At 37.3% G+C, this 20,077-nt stretch overlaps 2 protein-coding genes across 2 annotated transcripts in view; one reads left to right on the forward strand and one right to left on the reverse strand.

Moving 5' to 3' along the window:
- Positions 1-20,077, forward strand: part of Wdr19 (WD repeat domain 19) — a 71,245-nt gene that overhangs the window by 19,929 nt on the left and 31,239 nt on the right. The window contains exons 10-20 of the mRNA XM_076864455.2: positions 254-324; positions 788-960; positions 1,052-1,166; positions 3,152-3,258; positions 4,143-4,265; positions 10,174-10,323; positions 13,297-13,444; positions 13,573-13,777; positions 16,350-16,509; positions 16,705-16,815; positions 19,482-19,591. Of these exons, the coding sequence (XP_076720570.1) occupies positions 254-324; positions 788-960; positions 1,052-1,166; positions 3,152-3,258; positions 4,143-4,265; positions 10,174-10,323; positions 13,297-13,444; positions 13,573-13,777; positions 16,350-16,509; positions 16,705-16,815; positions 19,482-19,591 (1,473 nt within the window). The remainder of the gene's footprint in view (positions 1-253; positions 325-787; positions 961-1,051; positions 1,167-3,151; positions 3,259-4,142; positions 4,266-10,173; positions 10,324-13,296; positions 13,445-13,572; positions 13,778-16,349; positions 16,510-16,704; positions 16,816-19,481; positions 19,592-20,077) is intronic.
- Positions 16,255-20,077, reverse strand: part of Rfc1 (replication factor C subunit 1) — a 108,072-nt gene continuing 104,249 nt past the window's right edge. The window contains exon 26 of the transcript XR_013092144.2: positions 16,255-16,494. The gene's annotated coding sequence lies outside the window, so the exon portion shown is untranslated. The remainder of the gene's footprint in view (positions 16,495-20,077) is intronic.

The raw sequence follows: 20,077 nt of genomic DNA on the forward strand, positions 1-20,077 counted from the left end.
CTTTGTAGTAGCTATATAGATCAGAGAATTAAGTGGGATACTGCTCCCCTTCCTGTGCCCACATATGCTCAAATAAGCAAACAAACCTAACCAGAAGAAAATTTTAATATTATCTTACCTTAACCCACTGTATTATCCTATATGTCCTATTTGGGAGACCTCTGATCTATTCCACAGTTTATAATTTTTTTTGTGAACTAAAACAATTTTACATAGAGCTCATATATATTTAAAATATCCTCTTTTTTTCCAGCATTAAAATTCATGACTTGGCAGAATTAAAAGACATGTATGCTATAGTCAACCTGGATGATGAAAATAAAGGTATTGATTTTCCTGAAGCAGTTGACATCTTCTCATTTCAATTATAGAGAGTAATGCTGTGTTTGTTATTGTGTATGATATGCATTTATTGTAGGAGGAATAAAATTAACACCTTTCATTAGAGTTTCCTAAAATAGTCTCCTTATTTTAGTAATCATGTTAAATCATTCTACTTGACTAACAGAATATTAGCACACTTAAAACCAGAGATTTAAAGTGAATTGGATCCTGATCCTAGTTGGAAAATGAATATATACTTTCCATTTGAGCCATATTGGATGAGTTTGCACTCATATTCTTATGCTCATCCATGGTGAATTCCCTATTTTAAATAAAAACTATATTTGAAAAAAAATATTTGAAGTTTTTTTTAAGCCTCTGGTAGCTTAAGTAAAAATATATGCTTGCTTGCCTGCAACTGTAAATTGTTTTTTTTAATTGTTTGTGTTGTGAATTTTTTCAGGGTTGGGTACCTTGTCCTGGACAGATGATGGCCAGTTGCTGGCATTGTCTACCCAAAGGGGCTCACTCCACGTTTTCCTGACCAAGCTTCCCATACTGGGGGCTGCCTGCAGCACAAGGATTGCGTATCTCACCTCCCTCCTTGAGGTCACCGTAGCCAACCTTGTTGAAGGAGTATGAAAATGGTGTTATTTTTATTTTATTTATTAATAAATCAAAACAGTTTTAACAGCTGATTTACCGCTCTTACTTCTCTGTGTTATAGGAGACACCAATCACAGTCTCAGTTGATGTGGAACCCAACTTTATAGCAGTAGGTCTCTATCATCTGGCTGTGGGAATGAACAATCGAGCCTGGTTTTATGTTCTTGGAGAGAACGGCAAGTCGACATCCATTTGTTGCATTGTTATCTAGCATATAATTTCTGTATAACACTGGAAGTTTCTCTTTAGACCAAGTCTTTCACTCATTTTTGTCCAAACATCTCTTTCTTAATTTGAATGGCTTTGTGAATCCTCTAAAATATTTTGTGTAATTTTTAGAAAGATTTTCTTCTTTACCTTTGAAGTAAAAATAGCATGGTATAGTGGGTAGGCTGGAATTAGAGAGGAGCTGGGTTCAATTCCCCTTCTGCTTCTGTAAGTTAAGTGAACTGTAGCCTATTTACTCTACCCCTGTGAGCTTTGGTTTACTCATCTGGAAAATGAGGCTACTTCTATGTTTAAGGGATCATGAGGCAGATTTTTTTTTTTTTTGCATACATGACAATAGTGGAATGCATTACACTCATTATTACCCATTTACAGCACAATTTTTTGTAACTCTGTATATAAAGTATGTTCACACCAGATTATGCCATTATACACTACATGTAGTCTCTCTCTTTTTTTTGCATTACAATTCTTAATACACATATATACCACAATTTATCATCTCTATTTGTATATAAGATATGTTGACACCAAATTCAAATCTTCATACATGTATTTTGTATAATGATGACCATCACCTTTCACCATCCTTGCTATTCCCCTTCCCCCTCCCTTTCCCTCCCACCCTTCTTCCCTATCTAGAAATAATCTTCCTCCCATGCTCTCCCTCCCTACCCCACTTTGATTCACCCCCCCCCTTATATCGGAGAAAACATTTGGCATTTGTCTTTGGGGGGTTGGCTAACTTCATTTAGCATAATCTTCTCTAATGCCATCCATTTACCTGCAAATGCCATGATCTTGTTCTTTTTTAGTGCTGAATAATATTCCATTGTGTATAAATGCCACATTTTTTAATCCATTCATTCACTGAAGGACATCTTGGCTCCACAGTTTAGCTATTGTGAATTGTGCTGCTATAAACATTGATGTGGCTGTATCCCTGTAGTTTGCTGTTTTTAGGTCCTTTGGGTATAGTCCGAGAAGAGGAATAGCTGGGTCAAATGGTGATTCCATTCCCAGATTTCCATGGAATCTCCATACTGCTTTCCTAATTGGCTGTCCCACCAGCAATATATGAGTGAACCTTTTTCCCCACATCCTCAACAATACTTACTGTTGTTTGTCTTCATAATAGCTGCCATTCTTACTGGAGTGAGATAAAATCTTCGAGTAGTTTTGATTTGCATTTCTCTGATTGCTAGAGATGATGAGCATTTTTTCATATATTTGTTGATTGATTGTATATCCTCTTCTGAGAAGGGTCTGTTCAGGTCCTTGGCCCGTTTATTGATTGGATTATTTGGGGGGTTTTTTTTGGTGCTTAGCTTGTTAAGTTCTTTATATACGCCAGAGATTAGTGCTCTATCTGATGTGTGAGGGGTAAAAATTTGCTCCCAGGATGTAGGCTCCCTGTTCACCTCACAGATTGTTTTGCTGAGAAAAAACTTTTTAGTTTGAATCCATCCCATTTCTTGATTCTTGGTTCTCACTTTACACAGTGGCTTTGTTAGGCACACCTATGCCTGGTAGCTTAACAAACCATGGGTCCCTCTCCCCTTTTATTCTTTGAGTAATGTCTAATATCATGTGAAGAAAGCTTTTCCTCCCTCTTCCTCTCCACTTTCCCCCCAACTCTAGATCAGATAACCTTCAGGAAAAGACCTGAGAAGTAACCTGTAGAATAGAAAACCCCATTAAGCTTCTTGTCACTTAAGGTTTAATTCACTTATTTTCTCTTGTTTCATATGAACCATTATAGAATTCCCGAAAGCAAATTTATTTGGCTACCACGATTTTCTTTACAAAAGCTAGAATAAGATTTAAGTTCAGAAGATTTTTACAAAGGCACACATTTAAAAATTACTTGCAAATACTTGTATGAGGTAGTTTTTGCCTAATTTCAGTGTGTTAATTTTTTACATTGCTACAGGTGTAAAAAAATTAAAAGACGTAGAATATCTTGGAACAGTAGCCAGCATCTGTCTTCATTCTGACTATGCTTCCGCACTTTTTGAAGGCAAAGTCCAGTTACATTTGGTAAGTATAATTCTGATATCTTGGAAATCTGCTAGTTTAAGTAGTAATAATGAATAACCTCATGTCTCATTATCAAGAACCTTGGCCAGGCAGCAAGTATATACAGCCTAGCTAGAAAGCCAGGTATGGGTAAGGGTGAACAAAACTCTTCCCCTTCTGTATGAGATGTTCAAGTGACATTTTAGCCCTGTTCTCTAGAACCTTGATAAATATCAACAGTGCTCTTTACCACATTGCTTATAGTAAAAATAATCCAGTTGATAAATTGCATCTAGAAGGAACTACAAATGAACCATAAACCTCTGGGCTTTCTGCAATGCAATGACTCTTAGATTTGTGCATGTTACATGTAAGGATCCTCGAAATTATGTTCATTGAGTCATTCAACAAATATTGGCACCTGCTATGACAAGACTTCTAAATTAGGGCATCTGCCACATAAATAACTTTTCATTCTTTTTTTTTTTTTTTTTTTTGGTACTGAGGATTGATTGAACCGAGGGGCAGTTACCTACAGAACCACATCCCCATCCCTTTTTTAAATATTTTATTTAGAGATGGGGTCTCACTGAGTTGCTTAGGGCCTCACTAAATTGCTGAGGCTGCCTTTGAACTCACAGTCTTCCTGTCTTAGCCTCCCGAGCTGCTGGGATTACAGGCGTGTGCCACTGTACCCAGCACACATAAATATCTTGACTCTTCTCATCTGGGGAGCCAAAGAGATTGGTGGGAACACCTAATGCTGCCCTGCAGGCCAACTGTGGTTGCTGTCAGGTATATTTCTGAGTAAGCAGGCCTAAGGTAATCTTGAGATTCCAAATGTGTAGTTGAACTTGAGAAAAAGGACACTTTGCACATTTATGCAAACAATCTTTACATTTTAGATAGAAAGTGAAATCTCCAATGCTCAAGAAGAACGTGAGACTCGACTCTTCCCGGCAGTGGATGATAAATGCCGTATTTTATGTCATGCCTTAACTGGTGATTTCCTCATCTATGGGACAGATGTATGTATTGTCTTTTTTAATATAGAGCATAGAGGATTTCTAATTTTTACTTTGTGACTTAGACTTTTTCCTACTTTTTTCTATATATTTTTCTGAATTGAATTCAATATGAGGAATGAAGTTATCTGTGATTAATCATACACTTATGCAGAATATAGATGGTATGATCTGCTAGTATAAGCGTCTTGTGATTTTTAAGCAATTTCTTAATTTATGAAATTGAAAAGGTAGACTTGGGATGGTGCCATCACTAAAAGCAGATGAAAAGCTGATTCATGACAACTTTCCACAAGACAGAGAGGTGAATGAGAAATGACTTGGGACAGCTCTTCTCCAGGCTGCCTGCTCTGTCATGTCCCTGCTGAGATGTGGGTCCGACTAGATTTGAGCCTCACCTGTGTGCCTGTGTGAGTGTTGCAAAGTAGCCATGGTGTTATGGTGGAGCTCTCCCCCACGAAGCCCCCTGGGCCTGGACTTTTCTTTACAAGATGATTTTAAACTACAGATTCAATGGTGTCAGTAGAAAGCAAGCTATTCAGGTTATCTGTTTTTCTTCCTTGGTGAACTTGGATAGTTTGTGTCTTTGAAAGAATGCGTCCATCTAAGTTATGGCATAAAATTATAATATTCCTTATTATTCTTTTAATAGTTGTAGATCTGTAGCAATATCACTCGTCTCATTTCTGATGTTGTAATTTGTGTTTTTTTCCCCTGATTGATCTACCCAGAGGTTTATCAGTTGTGTTGATCTTTTCAAATAAATAGCTTTTTTGGTTTTGTTTTTTGTTTTTTTGGTTTTTCTCTATTGTTTTCCTGTTTCCTCTTTCATTGCTTTCTGCTCCATAATTTATCCTACTGATTTGGGTATTAATCTGTTCTTTTTTTAGTTTTTAGGACCGGAGTTGATTTCATTTACTTGAGATCATTCTTCTTTTCTAACATAAGCCCTTCAGTGGGAGGAAATTTCCCGTGTGTCCTACTTTAGCAGCATCCCCCCGATTTTGGTATATTGTATTTTTTGTTTTTATTCAGTTCAAAATCTTTAGAATTTCCCTTTTGATTTTTTATTTTATTCATGGGTTTTTTAATACTGCGTTGATAAATTTGCAGACAACTGAGATTTTTCCAGATGTCTTTCTGTTACTGAATTCTGATTTCATTCTATTATGGTTAGGGAACATAATTTGTCTGACAAATTATTTTAAATTTGTGAGACTTATTTTATGGTACAAAAAGTGATCCATTTGGTAAATATTCCTTTTGTAACTGGAAGGAATATATATGCTATTCTAGAGATCAAGTTGGTTGATAACATTCAAGACTTCTGTATCCTTTCTGATTTTATATTTTTTTATTCAATCAATTATTGAGAGCTACAATGGTGAATTTGCCTATTTATCTCTTTGTCTTTTCTATTCTCTAAGCGTTTTATGTATATTGAAGCTCTCTTGTTAGGCACCTAACCATTCTGGATTGTTTTGTTTTCTTGACAGATTAGCCACTTTATCATTTTGAAATGACCTTTTAAAATCTCTGGTAATAGTTTTGCTCTGAAATCTATTTTTTTCTGATAGTAACACAGCCATTTCAGCCTTCTAGAATGTTATCCTGCTGTATCTTTTTCCATTTCTAACTTTTTTGTATCTTTATATGTAAACTTTTTTCTTATAAGTAGCATATAGTTGGATCGCACAGTCAGACAGTCTCTCTGCCTTTTAGCTGGGGAGTTTAGACTTTTAAGTATAATGAATTACCCACCTGTTTAGGTTTCAGTCTGTTGTCCTGCCATTTTCTACTTGTCACATCTGTTCTTTGTTGCCGTTTTCTTCCTCCTTTACCTTCCTTCAGACTGTGTATTTTTATTATTTTATCTCATCTGGTGACTTATTAATTATAACCTTTGTTATTTGGGGTTTGGTCTATGCCTGTATTCAAGTGATGGTGTACCATGAAATGTTCCCCTCCAACCTCAGTGCCACTGACACACGTCTTGCTTTAACAGTTATCATAAACCCCTTAGTGCATTGTTATTAGTTTTGTTTAAACAATCAGCTATACTTTAAAGAGATTTAAGAAAGAAGTAGCTTAAATATTTATTCATGTGGTTGACATTTTTGGTGCTCTTCATTCCATTGTGTGAATCTGTGTTTCCACCTGGTATGTTTTTCTTCTGCCTGAAGGTTTAACTTTATCAATATTCATCATACTGGTGTCCTGTCCATGAATTCTTTTAGCTTTTGGTCTGAGAAATGTCCTTGTTTCACCTTTATTTATTTATTTATTTATTTAAGATGTCTTCGCTGGGTGTAGAATTCTAGGCTGACCACTTCTTTCTTTCAGTACTGTTTCTGCCCCGCTGTCTTCTCACTTGCATTTTTTCCAACAAGAAATCTGTCATCTTGATCTTGTTCCTCTGTGTGCAGTGTTTCTTTGCTCTGCTTTTACTATTTCATCTTAATCACTGCTTTTGAGCAATTTGATTATAATGTGTCGAGATGTCGTTTTCTTCCTTTTTCCTGAGCTTGAAATTGTTGACCTTCTTGAATCTGAGAGTTTACAGTTTTAATCAAACTTGGACCCTTTTAGCTACAATATCTTTAAATTTGTGCTGCCACTCTCTAATCGCAGGGATTCTACCTACCTGGATATTGCGGTGCTAAAAGTGTCTCACAGATAAAACTCTTTACATTTTTTAATTCTCTTTCTTCTTTTTCATTTGCAATAGTTTCTACTGCTGTATTTTCAAAATCACTAACCTTTGTTTTATCATGTCTGAGCTGCCATTAGTCTCATCCAATTGTTTTAAATTTTAAACATGGTAATTTTCATCCATAAAAGATCTATTTGGGTTTTTAAAATGTCTTCCATGTCTCCAATTAGCTTTGAAACACATGCTTTACAGTTATAATCATCTTTAATGATCTTATCCACTAATTCTAATATCTGGGTCCATTTTGGGTCAGTTCTGATTGATTATTCTCATTATGGGTCATATTTTCCTATACGTCTGGTAATTTTACCTTTTGGGGTTCTGGATATATTTGTATTCCCCCAAATATTCTTGAACTTTGATGTGGGGAACAGTTAGTTTATTTTAAAAGAGTTTGACTCATTTGAGTCTTGCTTTTATCATTTTTTAAAAAGTTTTTTAGTTGTCAGTGGACCTTTATTTTCTTTATTTATATGTGGGCTGAAAATTGAACCCAGTTCAGTGCCTTACACATGCTAGGCAAGCACTCTACCACTGAGCTACAACCCCAGCCCTTATCATTTGTTTTTGGCAGGTATGAAATAGTGCTCAGTTACAGCCAATTATTTCCCATTCCTGCAGCATGGCTTTCCCAAGTACTCTACCCAAGGCCCCTGTGGATTTTAAGTTTTTAGAGTGTGGCTGTTGGGAATAGTTTTCTGTGAGGCCAGTCACTGTTCACTTTGTTTCTTTTGGATGATTCTTTCCTGGCCTCAGTAATTTTCTCATATATGTGCACTGATCATATATGTGCACACCTGTGTCAAGGTGAACCCTCTCCATAGATCTCCAACTTCTCTTTCTCTTTGCATCTTTGTCCTCTCTGGGACTCTACCCTGTCAATTCTAGCCGCCACCTTCTTCTCCCTGTGTTCTCAGCTCCATCTCCACAACTTGGAATCATGCTCCACCTGTAGCCCCAACCCCCTTGCCATGATTTGAAATCTCTGAAAGCCATAGCTGGAGCTGTCATAGGACTCGCCTTGTTGCCCCCTCTCAGAGATCAATGTCCTTTGTTGCCTAATTTCAGCATCTTGAGAATGGTTGTTTCACGCACTTTGTTTACGTATGTATTAAAAAAATACAAGTGGTTGTTCTGGATAGAAAAGAGAATCCAGTGTCTCACTCCATCTTGGCCTAAGTGAAGTCCAAGATGTTCTCATGTATTTTTATTGCAATTAAACTTTTTTTTTATTTGAGATCCTTGCAAAATTAAATGCAGTTGTCAGAAATAAAGAGATCCTATGATCCTATATACCCTTCACCTAGGTTCCCCCGTGTACATTTATAGCCCAGTATCACAACCATGTTGAGATCCATACAGTCAGACAGAACAATTCTGTCACCACAGGGATCCCTTCTGTTACTGCTTTAGACCACACTCACTTTCCTCCTAACCCCACCCCTCCTTAACCCCTGGTAACAAATAATCTGTTCTCTATTTCTATGATTTTACCATTTTCATAGAAATCATATAATATGCAGTCTTTTCAGATTGGCTCTTTTTCACTCCATGTACTTCTCAGGAGATTCAGCCAGGTTGTATGTAGCAGCCATTTGCCTTTTTTATTGCCAAGTAGTGTTCCGAGGTATGGTTGCACTAGTATGTTCAACCTTTCACCTACTGAAGAGCTTCTGGATTGACTTCTAAGTGGGGTTTCTCTTTTGGGTGATGAATTGTTTTAAGTTGATTAAAGTATTGTACAACTCTGTAAACATGCCAAGAGTTGTACACTTTGAGAGGGTGAATTTCATGGTATGTGAATTACATTTTCATAAAGCTACTAAAGAAAAAAATGAATGTAAGCACCTTTTAAACAGGAATAAGAATCAGTTGAGCATATCCATGTCTATTTTCTGGGCCCTCTACTCCATTCCATTGACCTGTGTGGCGTCCCTCCATCTATACCACATAGTCTTGATTATCACAACTGTATATTTTTTAAAAATCTTTGAAATTGGGCAAACTAATTCCCACTTTATTCTTTATTTTCAAACTTGGTTCAGCTCATCTAGTTGTTTTGCCATTCCGTATAAATTTTAGAATAGTTTTGTATCTTCAAAGAAATCTTGTTGAGATTTTTATTAGAATGATGTTAAACCTATATAGTTGGGAAAATTAACATTTCTACCATGGTGAGTCTTCTAATACATTATGAATATAGCGTTTTGTATTTAGTGTTTTGTAGTTTTCAGCATCAAAATCCTATGCATGTTTTGTTACATTTAAACCCAGATATATAAATGTAGATTATCCCTTATCCAAAATGTTTGAGACCAGAAAGAAATGTTTCAGGTTTTGTTTTGTTTTGTTTCACTGGGGATATTTACATAGATATCACTAGTTGAGCATCCCTAACCTGAAAATCTGAAATCTGAAGTACTCCAATGTCTGAAAACTTCTGAGTGTCATGTTGGCACACAGAAAATTTCAATTTCAGATTTTCAGATTAGGGATGTTCAGCCTTTATTGTGTTTTCAATTTTGAGATGTGCAAGTTCATTGCTAATATATAGAAATACAGTTGATTGTATCAGGTAAGGGTTTTGTTTTGTTTTTATCTATTTTAAAACTAATTTTCTAGCTTACTAATTAACAGAAAAAAATATTTGAAAAAACACAATCTGAAACAAAATCTCTTCAGCAACAAGGGTATTTCAGCAAGTAAGAAATACTATGAATTAATTATTCCATGTCATTAAAAGCATATGAATTAATAGAATATTGAGTCACTTGTGTATTCTCATTGCATTTATTTTTAGGAGTCTGTACACTGCATGCATACTAAATATTGTTAGGCTTCTCCTTCATCAAAAATAATGATGAAGGCCGGGCATGGTGGTACACGCTTATAGTCCCAGCAGCTAGGGAGGCTGAGACAGGAGGATTTCTGTGTTCAAAGCCAGCCTTAGCAAAAAGTGAGGCGTTAAGCAACTCAGTAAGACCCTATCTCTAAATAAAATACAAAATAGGCCTGGGGATGTGGCCCAGTAATTGAGTGCCCCTGAGTTCAATCCTGGTACAAAATAATAATAATAATAATAATAGTAATAATAATAATAATGCTCTAAAAATTAGGAAGTGTATTTAATATGAACATGGAAAGTCAGTATTTCCTTGACCACCCCTTATATTTCCATAACTGGATTTTTTTTTTTAGACTGGCGTCATTCAATATTTCTATATTGAAGACTGGCAATATGTTAATGATTATCGACATCCTGTTGGTGTGAAAAAGATTTTTCCTGACCCAAATGGGACCAAATTAATTTTCATTGATGAAAAAAGTGATGGATTTGTTTACTGTCCAGTAAGTCTAGAAATTTTTTAAATGTCTGTTTAAATAAATATAATATAAGAAAAAGGTGTTATTAAAGTAGAGCTCATGTAAAATTTTCCTACACAGTATCAAAGATTATGCTACTTGCTATCACCTATCACATTGTTACATTTCATACAACTTTTAGCCTTGTTACTGCAAGGTATTATCATTACAGTCTACCTTCCTGCACATGAGTTTTCTCTCCAGATATGCAGGAAGCCTCAGAAGGCAGAGGCTATACTGTCCTTTCTGCCCATCTTAGTTGATTTAAAAGTTGTTTTTATATTAAAATGATTCTTAAAAATGGATGGACCTATCCAAAAAGTCAGTTACTCCTATTTTTGGACATCCTTCATGTTTTTGAAAATAGATTTAGAAAGAGGAAATGTGCTTTATGATCATTACCATACTGGGGCTTTTCATTTATTTTTGACTCACCCTTAATGGTCGCCCGTGCACTGGGTCCCGGCTCAAACCCCACAGAGGTTCCTGGACCCACCTTAATGCGGCTCCCAGGTGTCTGTTCTGCCTAGTGTCTGCCCAGTGAAGGTGGCTTTCCATCCCTACCGTAGCTGCCTTGGTATGAAGATTTCATTCCTCCTTCCTCCCTCCTTCCTTTCTTCCTTTCCTCTCCTCTCTTCTCTTCTCCTTTTCCTTTTCTTTTCTTTTCCTTTCTTTGAAAAATATAACAAGAAGCCTGGATTATTTATGCCAGATTCCCATTGTGGACTTCCCACTCAACTCATTCCCCTCCTGTCCCATAACAAAGGAGGAAGAATGACATAAACCTGAAGAGAACATCCTGTTCCCTCCACTTAACTGGCACAGGTTCCCCTGGTAACCAGGTGCCAATCAGAGCTGCCTCCCCCGACGCCGTCCCCATGGGTTCACCCACTGCTTTGACAGGGCATCTGGAGGTGGCAGGACCTGTGGGGTGTCTGTCAGGAGGTCAGGTCAGTGCCTGGCGATGACTGCTAGGGAACCGGTGGAGAGTAAGAACAACCATAAACAAGAGGATGCCATTTATCGTTCTCCTTTCATAAGTGTCTTTTCCTTGATCATTTATGTGAAAGAGCTGAGTAATTGGATTCCCAGTTTCCCTATATTTCTAGATGGAGATGGTTCTAACACTCTGTGGGGTCATTGGATGACAACTAAATGGGATGATGTGTGTAGGGTTTTGCACATAATAGATGCTACACAAATGGCTACACTCAAAAAAAAAAAAAAAAAATCCTGTATCCTCCACCTGCTGTGCTTATCCATACAAACTGAGCCTCGGTATAACCTAGAGGTTAGAAGCATAGACTCTGGAGCAGGCTGGGGTTCAAACCCTGGCTCTTCAACTAATTAGTTGTGTGACTTTGGGCTGATTATTCTGTGCCTGAGTTTCCTCATCTGAAAAGTGGGGCTAATTACAATACCTGTCTTGGAGAGAATAATGTTACAATTAAATGAGTTTACACATATAGGTATATAATTATGAGTAGATAATATAGTACCTTTTAGTAGTACTGTCAAATTGGAATTTAATGTGAACCACATAGAGAATTTTTAATTTTCTACTAGCCAGATTTTTTAAAAAGATGAAAAGAAATAAATGGAATTTTTTTTTGCAAAGCAGGGGATCAAAACATGAATTTAATTTTTATGTATTTAATATAACCTAACATTATCATTTCAATATGTAGCTAAACGTAAAATTATTAATGAGATGCTTTACATTTCTTTTTTGCTTTGAGATCTAGTATGTGTTGATTGGTTTAGGCACATTTGAATGCTCAATAGCTTTAGATGGATATGTTATCTAGGCCCAGGTTAGAGGCTACTTGAGTTCTGACTAACTGGGTTTAGTTGCCTGCCCACATCAGTGAAAAGAGAAAGCTATATAAAAAGGAAAAATGAATTAATTGCAGTTTGGCCCAAACTAGGAAGACAGTTAATCTACTTTCCTCATGCTACAGAAATGTCACAATTGGTAGGAACAAAAAGCCAGGAAATATGCATATGTAGATTCAGCCAGGCTGTGCTAGCCAGAGTTAGATTGTAGTTCCAGTTTTCTGATTTTCACCAGGGCTTTGGGGGTGGTTTCATCTCCCATTCTCAGCATGAGATGATGGACTGTAGAAAGCTGGGGGAAGGAAATGCTTGAACAGATTAGTAGGAAATGAATAAAAAAAACAATTTGGAGCTTCTGATTTTAAATGGGCCCATTACAGATATTATAATAGCAGCTATCATATCATATAATACAGCTCTGTAGTATCAGTTATTATTTGGAAGAATCATAAATATCATTCTCATTTTGAGAGAAGATGGACTAGGAAGAACACACGGTTCTCCATTTAAGATGTATGTAACCCTATCTGCTTAAGTTCACAGAAATTATGTAGATTTTAAATGTTTATATCATTGTAGTATTATATTTATAGATTTTTGAAATAAAGCATCCCCAGTGTAATTTTTGTAAATTTCAAATCGTGCATGAATTAACTTCTGTTTCTTAACACCCGTGTTATTTACTACCCATTATTATTTAAAAGTTCCTGGGGTTGTAGCCTAGCATGTGTGAGGCACTGGGTTCTATCACCAACAACACACACGTGCACACACATACACAAATCTGGAAACAGGTGTGTTTGTGGTGTAAACTTCTGCCATTTTGAGCAGCTTCTATATGTTATTTTTAACCTGAAGCCACTGTTTTTAGACTTGTAGTTTCCTATAAATTCCCCATAGTTTAGATCAAACCCTTGATTTGCCAAATAGCTGCAGTTTTTCCAAGTCTGATGTGGTATAGGACTAGGAAGAGGAACTTCCCTTCCTGCTGTGGTTGGAGTAACTTTGGGTCCAGTGGGGGTTGGGAAGCTCTGCCAGTTAAGGCTGTAGACAGGCTCCTGCCAAGGCAAACGTAATGATCTAAACACAGACGTGGGCGAATCTATAAACCCTATTTTGTAGGTTAATGATGCTACCTATGAGATTCCAGATTTCTCACCAACCATTAAAGGTGTTCTTTGGGAAAACTGGCCAATGGATAAAGGCGTATTTATTGCTTATGATGACGATAAAGTGTACACTTACGTCTTTCACAAGGACACCATACAAGGTACCGAATCACTTTTTTGTACATTCGTTAATAAATCAATTTCCATTGCAAAGAAATTAAAACCTTCCTTTCTGATGTTTGTGCTAAGTATTCACTTTTGTCATTAAGAGGTCTGCTTTATGATATAGGATCCAAGGTTATTTTGGCTGGTGGCACCAAAGTTCCCTTCTCTCATAAACCTCTGCTGTTGTACAATGGTGAGCTGACCTGCCAGACAGAGAGTGGAAAAATCAACAGCATTTTCCTCAGCACCCACGGCTTCCTCCACAGTTTAAAAGACAAGCCGCCTAACGAACTGAGACAAATGTTGGCCCAGACTTTAATGCTCAAAAGGTAGGTTGGACACACTTCGCTTGGAGCTTCTCACTTGCTTTTGTGATTTTTCAAGGTCAAACCCAATTCAGTAGATCTGTATAACACTACTGGCTTATTTCACAAGGCTATTGTGAGGCTCAGATAAAATAATGAATAGAAAAATATATATAAATCCCAAGGAAGTACCACCATCAGATATTATAGCTAAAAGTGTTGTTTACAAGAAAAACCCTTCAGAATAAAAAAGTTTCTAAGGATCTATGTAGCCCAGTTGTTATGAAATTCTAATAAACTGAATTATTTCGACAATATCAACTTTATCGTAATGAAGTCTGACCTTGCCTTGCTCCAAGACTTCCTTTTCCTGATGTTTTCTTTTACGTCTTGGGGCCACCGTGAATTCTTTGGTGGTTCTGATTCTTCTAACCATCTCTGAAGCAGTGCTCTTTCTTAGCATCCCCATGAGCTCCCTTATTTTCTTCTCACTCTGTTTCTCCTGAGCAAATCATCTCTACTTCCAAAGCATCGATATAGTCCATATGAGGCTGACGTCAAAATCTGTCTTCATCTTAAACCTGTGTTTACAACTAACTGCTTTCAGAACTCCACAAGCTCCTCAAACTTGCCCTGCCTAACACCGAGCTCTCCTTCTTCCCCCCCATCCCTGTCTTGATTAACTTTTGGTGTATACACACACACACACACACACACACACACACACACACACAAGCACCTTGACTTCAAGATCATCTTCTCCTCTCGTTCTCCTGTCTTCATTCAGATGCTGACTTGGAACGATGTATAATATGACCACTTGTTAACTGGTCTCTTTCCAGATAGCCGCATGATGATCTGTTCTGTTTTCTTTTCTTTCTTTCTTTTTTTTTTTTTTTAGTTGTTGATGGACCTTTATTTATTTGTATGTGGTGCTGAGAATCGAACCCAGTGCCTCACACATGCTAGGCAAGCACTCTACCACTAAGCCACAACTCCAGCCCCTTCACACAGTTTTAAAAATATGAATCTGATCCTCTCGTACCTCTCTCTGTTCAAGATCTTTCAGTGGGCATGGCTGTGTAGCTCAGTGATAGAGCACTTGCCTAACATGCACAAAGGTCCCATGTTCAAATCCAAGCATGAAGAGAGAAAGAGAGAGAGAGAGAGAGAGAGACTGACTCTGACTAAACTGGTAAAATTAAAAAAAAAAAAAATTCAGTGACTTACAATTGTCTTTAGGGAAAAAATCCAAATTCCTCAGGGATCCCAGTATGGCACACTCAGCTCTTGATTTAATCCGAGCCACAACTGCCTCAACTGGCCCTACTCAGCTCCCTCTCTGTTCCACTGGCAGCTTAAATAATTATATTTTTCATGCTTCTTCCTGGAATGCCCTTCCCCTATCTCTGGAGGGCAAAACTCCTCATTCTTTAGCCACCAGGCAGCCATCTCCTCCAGGAAGCCTTCCCTGATTTCCCCCCACCATGAAGTCCCAGCTGGGGGTTTTGTGGCATGTTGCCTCAGGACCAGGATGAAGTGCCCCTAGTGCTTCAGAACACTTCACTACTTACCTCCGCTGTGTGACTTGAGCCAGTCTCCTAAGGCGCCTAAGCTCACTTCTTCATCAGTAAAGGAGAAGTAACAATTTGTAGTGGGTGAGGTTGTCGCAGTGACCTAATAGAATGTGTGCAAACAGCACAGAGAGTCAGGTACCCAGAGCACTTGGTTCCTTCTGTCGCACCGTGTGGAGCGCATTTGTTCACTTCCCTGTCTCTTCCTCCTTCCCGAGTCATAGCTGTCCTAAGGACAGTGACTGTGTGTTTGACCTTGTATCTTGGTTCTAAGCACAGTTCCTGGCACATAGCACAGAGGTGCTCAGTAAACGTGTGCTGGATAGAGAAACGGACAGGCGGGCAGGTGGATGGCTGAGCAGGTGGGTGCGTGTGAGTTTTTCACTGCGGCAGAGGTTCTGTGAAGTTGAATTGGCTTGAGTGTATGTTCATGTTTTAAGCCAGAGATCAGCAAATGTTTTCTGCTATGGGCCAAATCGTAAATATTTCAGGCTTAAGGGCCACAGGGTCTTAGTCACAGCTGCTCAGCTGACTCTTGGAGCACAGAAGCATCCAGAGAGAGTCCAGACAGGAGCAGACTGCCAAATCACCCTGTTTCACTCAGACTTTACACCAAAAGCTAAAAGCAGATTGGACTTATCCTTTCAGCCAGTTTACTGACCCATTTTCACCTTCTAAATTTATAGGACTCTATTAGGTTTAAGTGTAAACAAAAACAATTTTAATCTATGTGTGAAATAAAAGTACAGAAAAAAAAAAGAATTAGTTTAGTTAATTGAGGCAGAAGGGCTGGTTACAGAGAGTAGATTCAAATTAATTTTTAAAAAGGCAAGGGAAAACATTTGTCATACAAAAAAAAAGAAAGTTTATATATTTTTTCATTAACAAGTGACAATTATAGGTTAAAAAAAAATGTTTTGCAAAGTTTATTTAGCACATGATAATAGATCATAGGTAATCTTCAAATTGCCAAATAGGTGGCAGTGGCGCTCTCCAATTAAGTGTGTATACTCAAATCCCAGGTTTTCTGATGCTTGGGACATATGCAAGATTCTGAATGATCATGCTGCCTGGAATGATTTGGCCAAAGCTTGCCTGCATCACATGGAAGTGGAGTTTGCAATCCGGGTTTATCGGGCAATTGGAAACGTCGGCATAGTGATGTCCCTAGAAGAAATAAAGGTATACAGCATTTTATGAGAATTATCAGATTAAGATTTAAATGCTATTTCTTCAAATATTTTTCTTCCTTGAGTTAATGTTACTTAACTCATAAACAGGCAAATAGAACATTGCCACTTCCTACTGAGCACAGTCTTCTTAAAAATGGAGTTAAACCTCTGTATTTCTTCTTATCAAAACTGCTTTTCTTTGCAGGGAATAGAGGACTACAATCTTTTGGCAGGACATCTTGCCATGTTTATGAATGACTTCAACCTGGCTCAGGACCTGTACCTTGCATCCAGCTGTCCTGTGGCTGCCCTAGAGGTATGGCTTTAAATAAGGAGGGAAAGAATGTGCAGAGAAGAGGGTCTCCCCTTTTTTCTGGTTAAAACTTCTTAGTTCCAGACACCATATGCCTTCCCCCTCCTAAAATGTAAACATTTAAGCTTTTAAGAATCCCTGAGTAGCCAGGCACAGTGGTGCATGCCTGTAATCCCAGCAACTCGGGAGGCTGAGACAGGAATATCACAAGTTGGAGGCCAGCCTCAAGCAATTTAGCAAGGCCCTAAGCAACTTAGTGAAACCCTGTCTCGAAAAACTAAAAGGGCTGGAGGATGTGACTGAGAGGTAAAGCACCTGTGGGTTCAAGCCCCAGCACACACACACACACACACACACACACACACATACACACATACACACACACACATACACCCCCCCCCCCAAAAAAAAATCCCAAAGTACCATTAGCTTGAAAATATTTTCATTCTTCATTTGGGAGCAGCATAAAAGGCATGGTATTATAACATTACTAAATAATTTAAAGTCTAAATGTGTCCAAAGAAAACAGATTGTGTAACTTACAAAAATATTTGCAAAGAAAAATAGCTGCCATTTCTTGAGTGCTCACAGGTGCCAGGCAGTTTTCTAAGCACTTGACATTTATTAGCTCATTTAACTCTCACAAGAATCCTATAAGATGGTACTATTATTTTCTCTATTTTTTGCCTGGGAAAACTAAGGCACATTTATCTTTTATCTATTTATGAAATTCCCTTATGTATTGAGAGTTGTAGGAGAGGAATTGGAATAGAATGAAGGACCAAGTTCAAGGGCAGAGTGGAAGAAGACATAACAATATAGAAAAATGATCAAGAGCAGAGACTCGAGAGAAGAACACTTCTGGGCTCAAATCCCGACTCTGTATGATCTTGAATGAATTATTCAACCTTTTCAGCCCCAGGTCCCTCTTCTTTAGAGTAAGGATAACTATATCCAGCCCAGCCCACAGGATACTTGTAAAATGTCTTCAAAGGGAATTAGATCTTTTAGCACAGTGACGGATCAGTAGACACAAAATAGTAGTTATTATAATTATTAATGTTCTTCCAGCCCAAAGCAGCATTTCTACAACTATATAAAAGGGGTAGTTTTGAAAATATATTTGTTACTAATTTCACAGCTTTTCTTTTTCATATTGTTCTACAGCAAATTTTCATTTTCTTTTATGCAATGCTGGGATCCAACCCAGGGCCTCCTACGTGCTTGGCAGGCACTCTACCATTGAGCCACATCCTCAGCCCTAAATTTTTATTTGCACATTACATTGATGTTTCATTATTATTTTTACAGCAAATTTTCATTTTTGTTTTCATTATAAGTAAACTAAATTCATTCATTTTAAGAAAAAAAAAAAAACTAAGGTTATTTTACCCTATTATTTGAGATAACTAGGGACACCCTGAGAAATTTTCAAAGCTTGGATAGGTACTGACTTAAGTAAAAATGTGACTACAGTGAGTAAAGGCAGTGCCGTCATCTTGGCTCCTTTGCATTTACCTGTGGACACCTGTGCCCCTAGCTTTGTAAAGGATTTGAGGGATGGCTTCAGAATGAGGGGTAGTTGCAGTCTGTTATTCTTTAACTTCGTTCTGAGTGGTAAGTTAGCCAGGTGGAGAGGGCAGGGGCAGAGCCCTACTACTGGCTCTGTCATGAACTGGCCATGTAGCCTGTGTCAAAACTAGCCTCTCTTTGTCTCAGAGTCTGGATCTCTAAAATGACAAGTTCATTGTAAAAGGGTAGAAGTGAAAAGTAAAATAAGCTAATGCCTTAGACCAGTGTCTGGCAAAGAATAACACTTGAAAAATGTTAGCTATTCTTAATTCTTCATAAAGTGTACATAGGGCGAGGAACAAACTTTAAAAGTTTGTGTTAATGATAAGTTTGTATTTGGAATTGTGTAACTGACCACAGGAACCACAGACACTGGTAAAAGGAACCAGGAAGGAAGAAAGTTTACATTTTACTTATGTATTCTGTTATTTCTGTTGCCATGTAGCTTGAAATTATCTAATAAAATAACATTAATTCCTATAGTAAAGTGTTTTCCAACTTTTTTGTCATTGCCCCTCAAAGATGAAAAATTAAATTTAATTACTGCATTAATTTTTATTGGTACATTATGATCATACATAATAGTAGGATTCATTATGCCATACTCAAACACATGTATAGCATAATTTGATCAGTCTCATTCCTCAGTACCTTCCCTTTCTATCCCCTCCTCCCTCCCCAATCCATGTACTCTACTGATCTCCCTTCTATTATCATTTTCAACTAGTGCATTATAATTTTATATATATATATAGATATATATATATAGATATATAGATATATAGATATAGATATATAGATTATATTAATTTTAATTTACCCTTACTGAGAAAAACCAAATACTAAGGAATAAGGTTTTTTTAGGTAGGATTGAGTATGGGGAGGGCCACAAACCACTGTAATAGCTAAATTTAGGGCTCTGTTACCACCATTGAGACTGCAGAAAGTACTAGTTATCCTTGTAAATGCCAAGTTTCACTGTTAAAAAAAAAAACAAAAAAAACTTTTTTTTTGAAATTACTTTTATTAAAACTGGCACTATATTATAAATTTGCAAAATAGTTTGCTCTTTTGAAATTAAGGTCTCTTCCTAACAGATGAGAAGGGATTTACAGCATTGGGACAGTGCTCTCCAACTGGCAAAACGTTTGGCCCCAGAGCAAATACCATTTATATCAAAAGAATATGCTATTCAGCTTGAATTCACGTAAGTCCTCCTTGTTATGTTTTTTTTATGGGGGTGGGGGCACCAGGGATCGAACCTAGGGATACTTAACCATTGAGCCACATCCCCAGCCCTTTCTATCTTTTTATTTATTTATTTTTTTTGAGACAAGGTCTTACTAAGGCTGGCTTTAAACTTGCAATCTTCCTGCCTCAACCTCCCAAGCCATTTGGGATTATAGTCATGTGCCACTGTACCTAGCCATCATTATGTTTTCATAGGTAGCTAATTGCTACATATTTTCATTTTCTTAATATTTTTTTAGTTGTAGATGGACACACATATATTTATTTATTTATTTATATTTTTTTTAAGAGAGAGAGAATTTTTTAATATTTATTTTTTAGTTTTCAGTGGACACAACATCTTTATTTTATTTTTATGTGGTGCTGAGGATCGAACCCAGTGCCCTGAGCATGCCAGGCGAGGGCGCTATCGCTTGAGCCACATCTCTAGCCCTCTGTATTT

Source organism: Callospermophilus lateralis, chromosome 8 (genome assembly GCF_048772815.1).
Source record: "Callospermophilus lateralis isolate mCalLat2 chromosome 8, mCalLat2.hap1, whole genome shotgun sequence".
NCBI classification, from domain to species: domain Eukaryota; kingdom Metazoa; phylum Chordata; class Mammalia; order Rodentia; family Sciuridae; genus Callospermophilus; species Callospermophilus lateralis.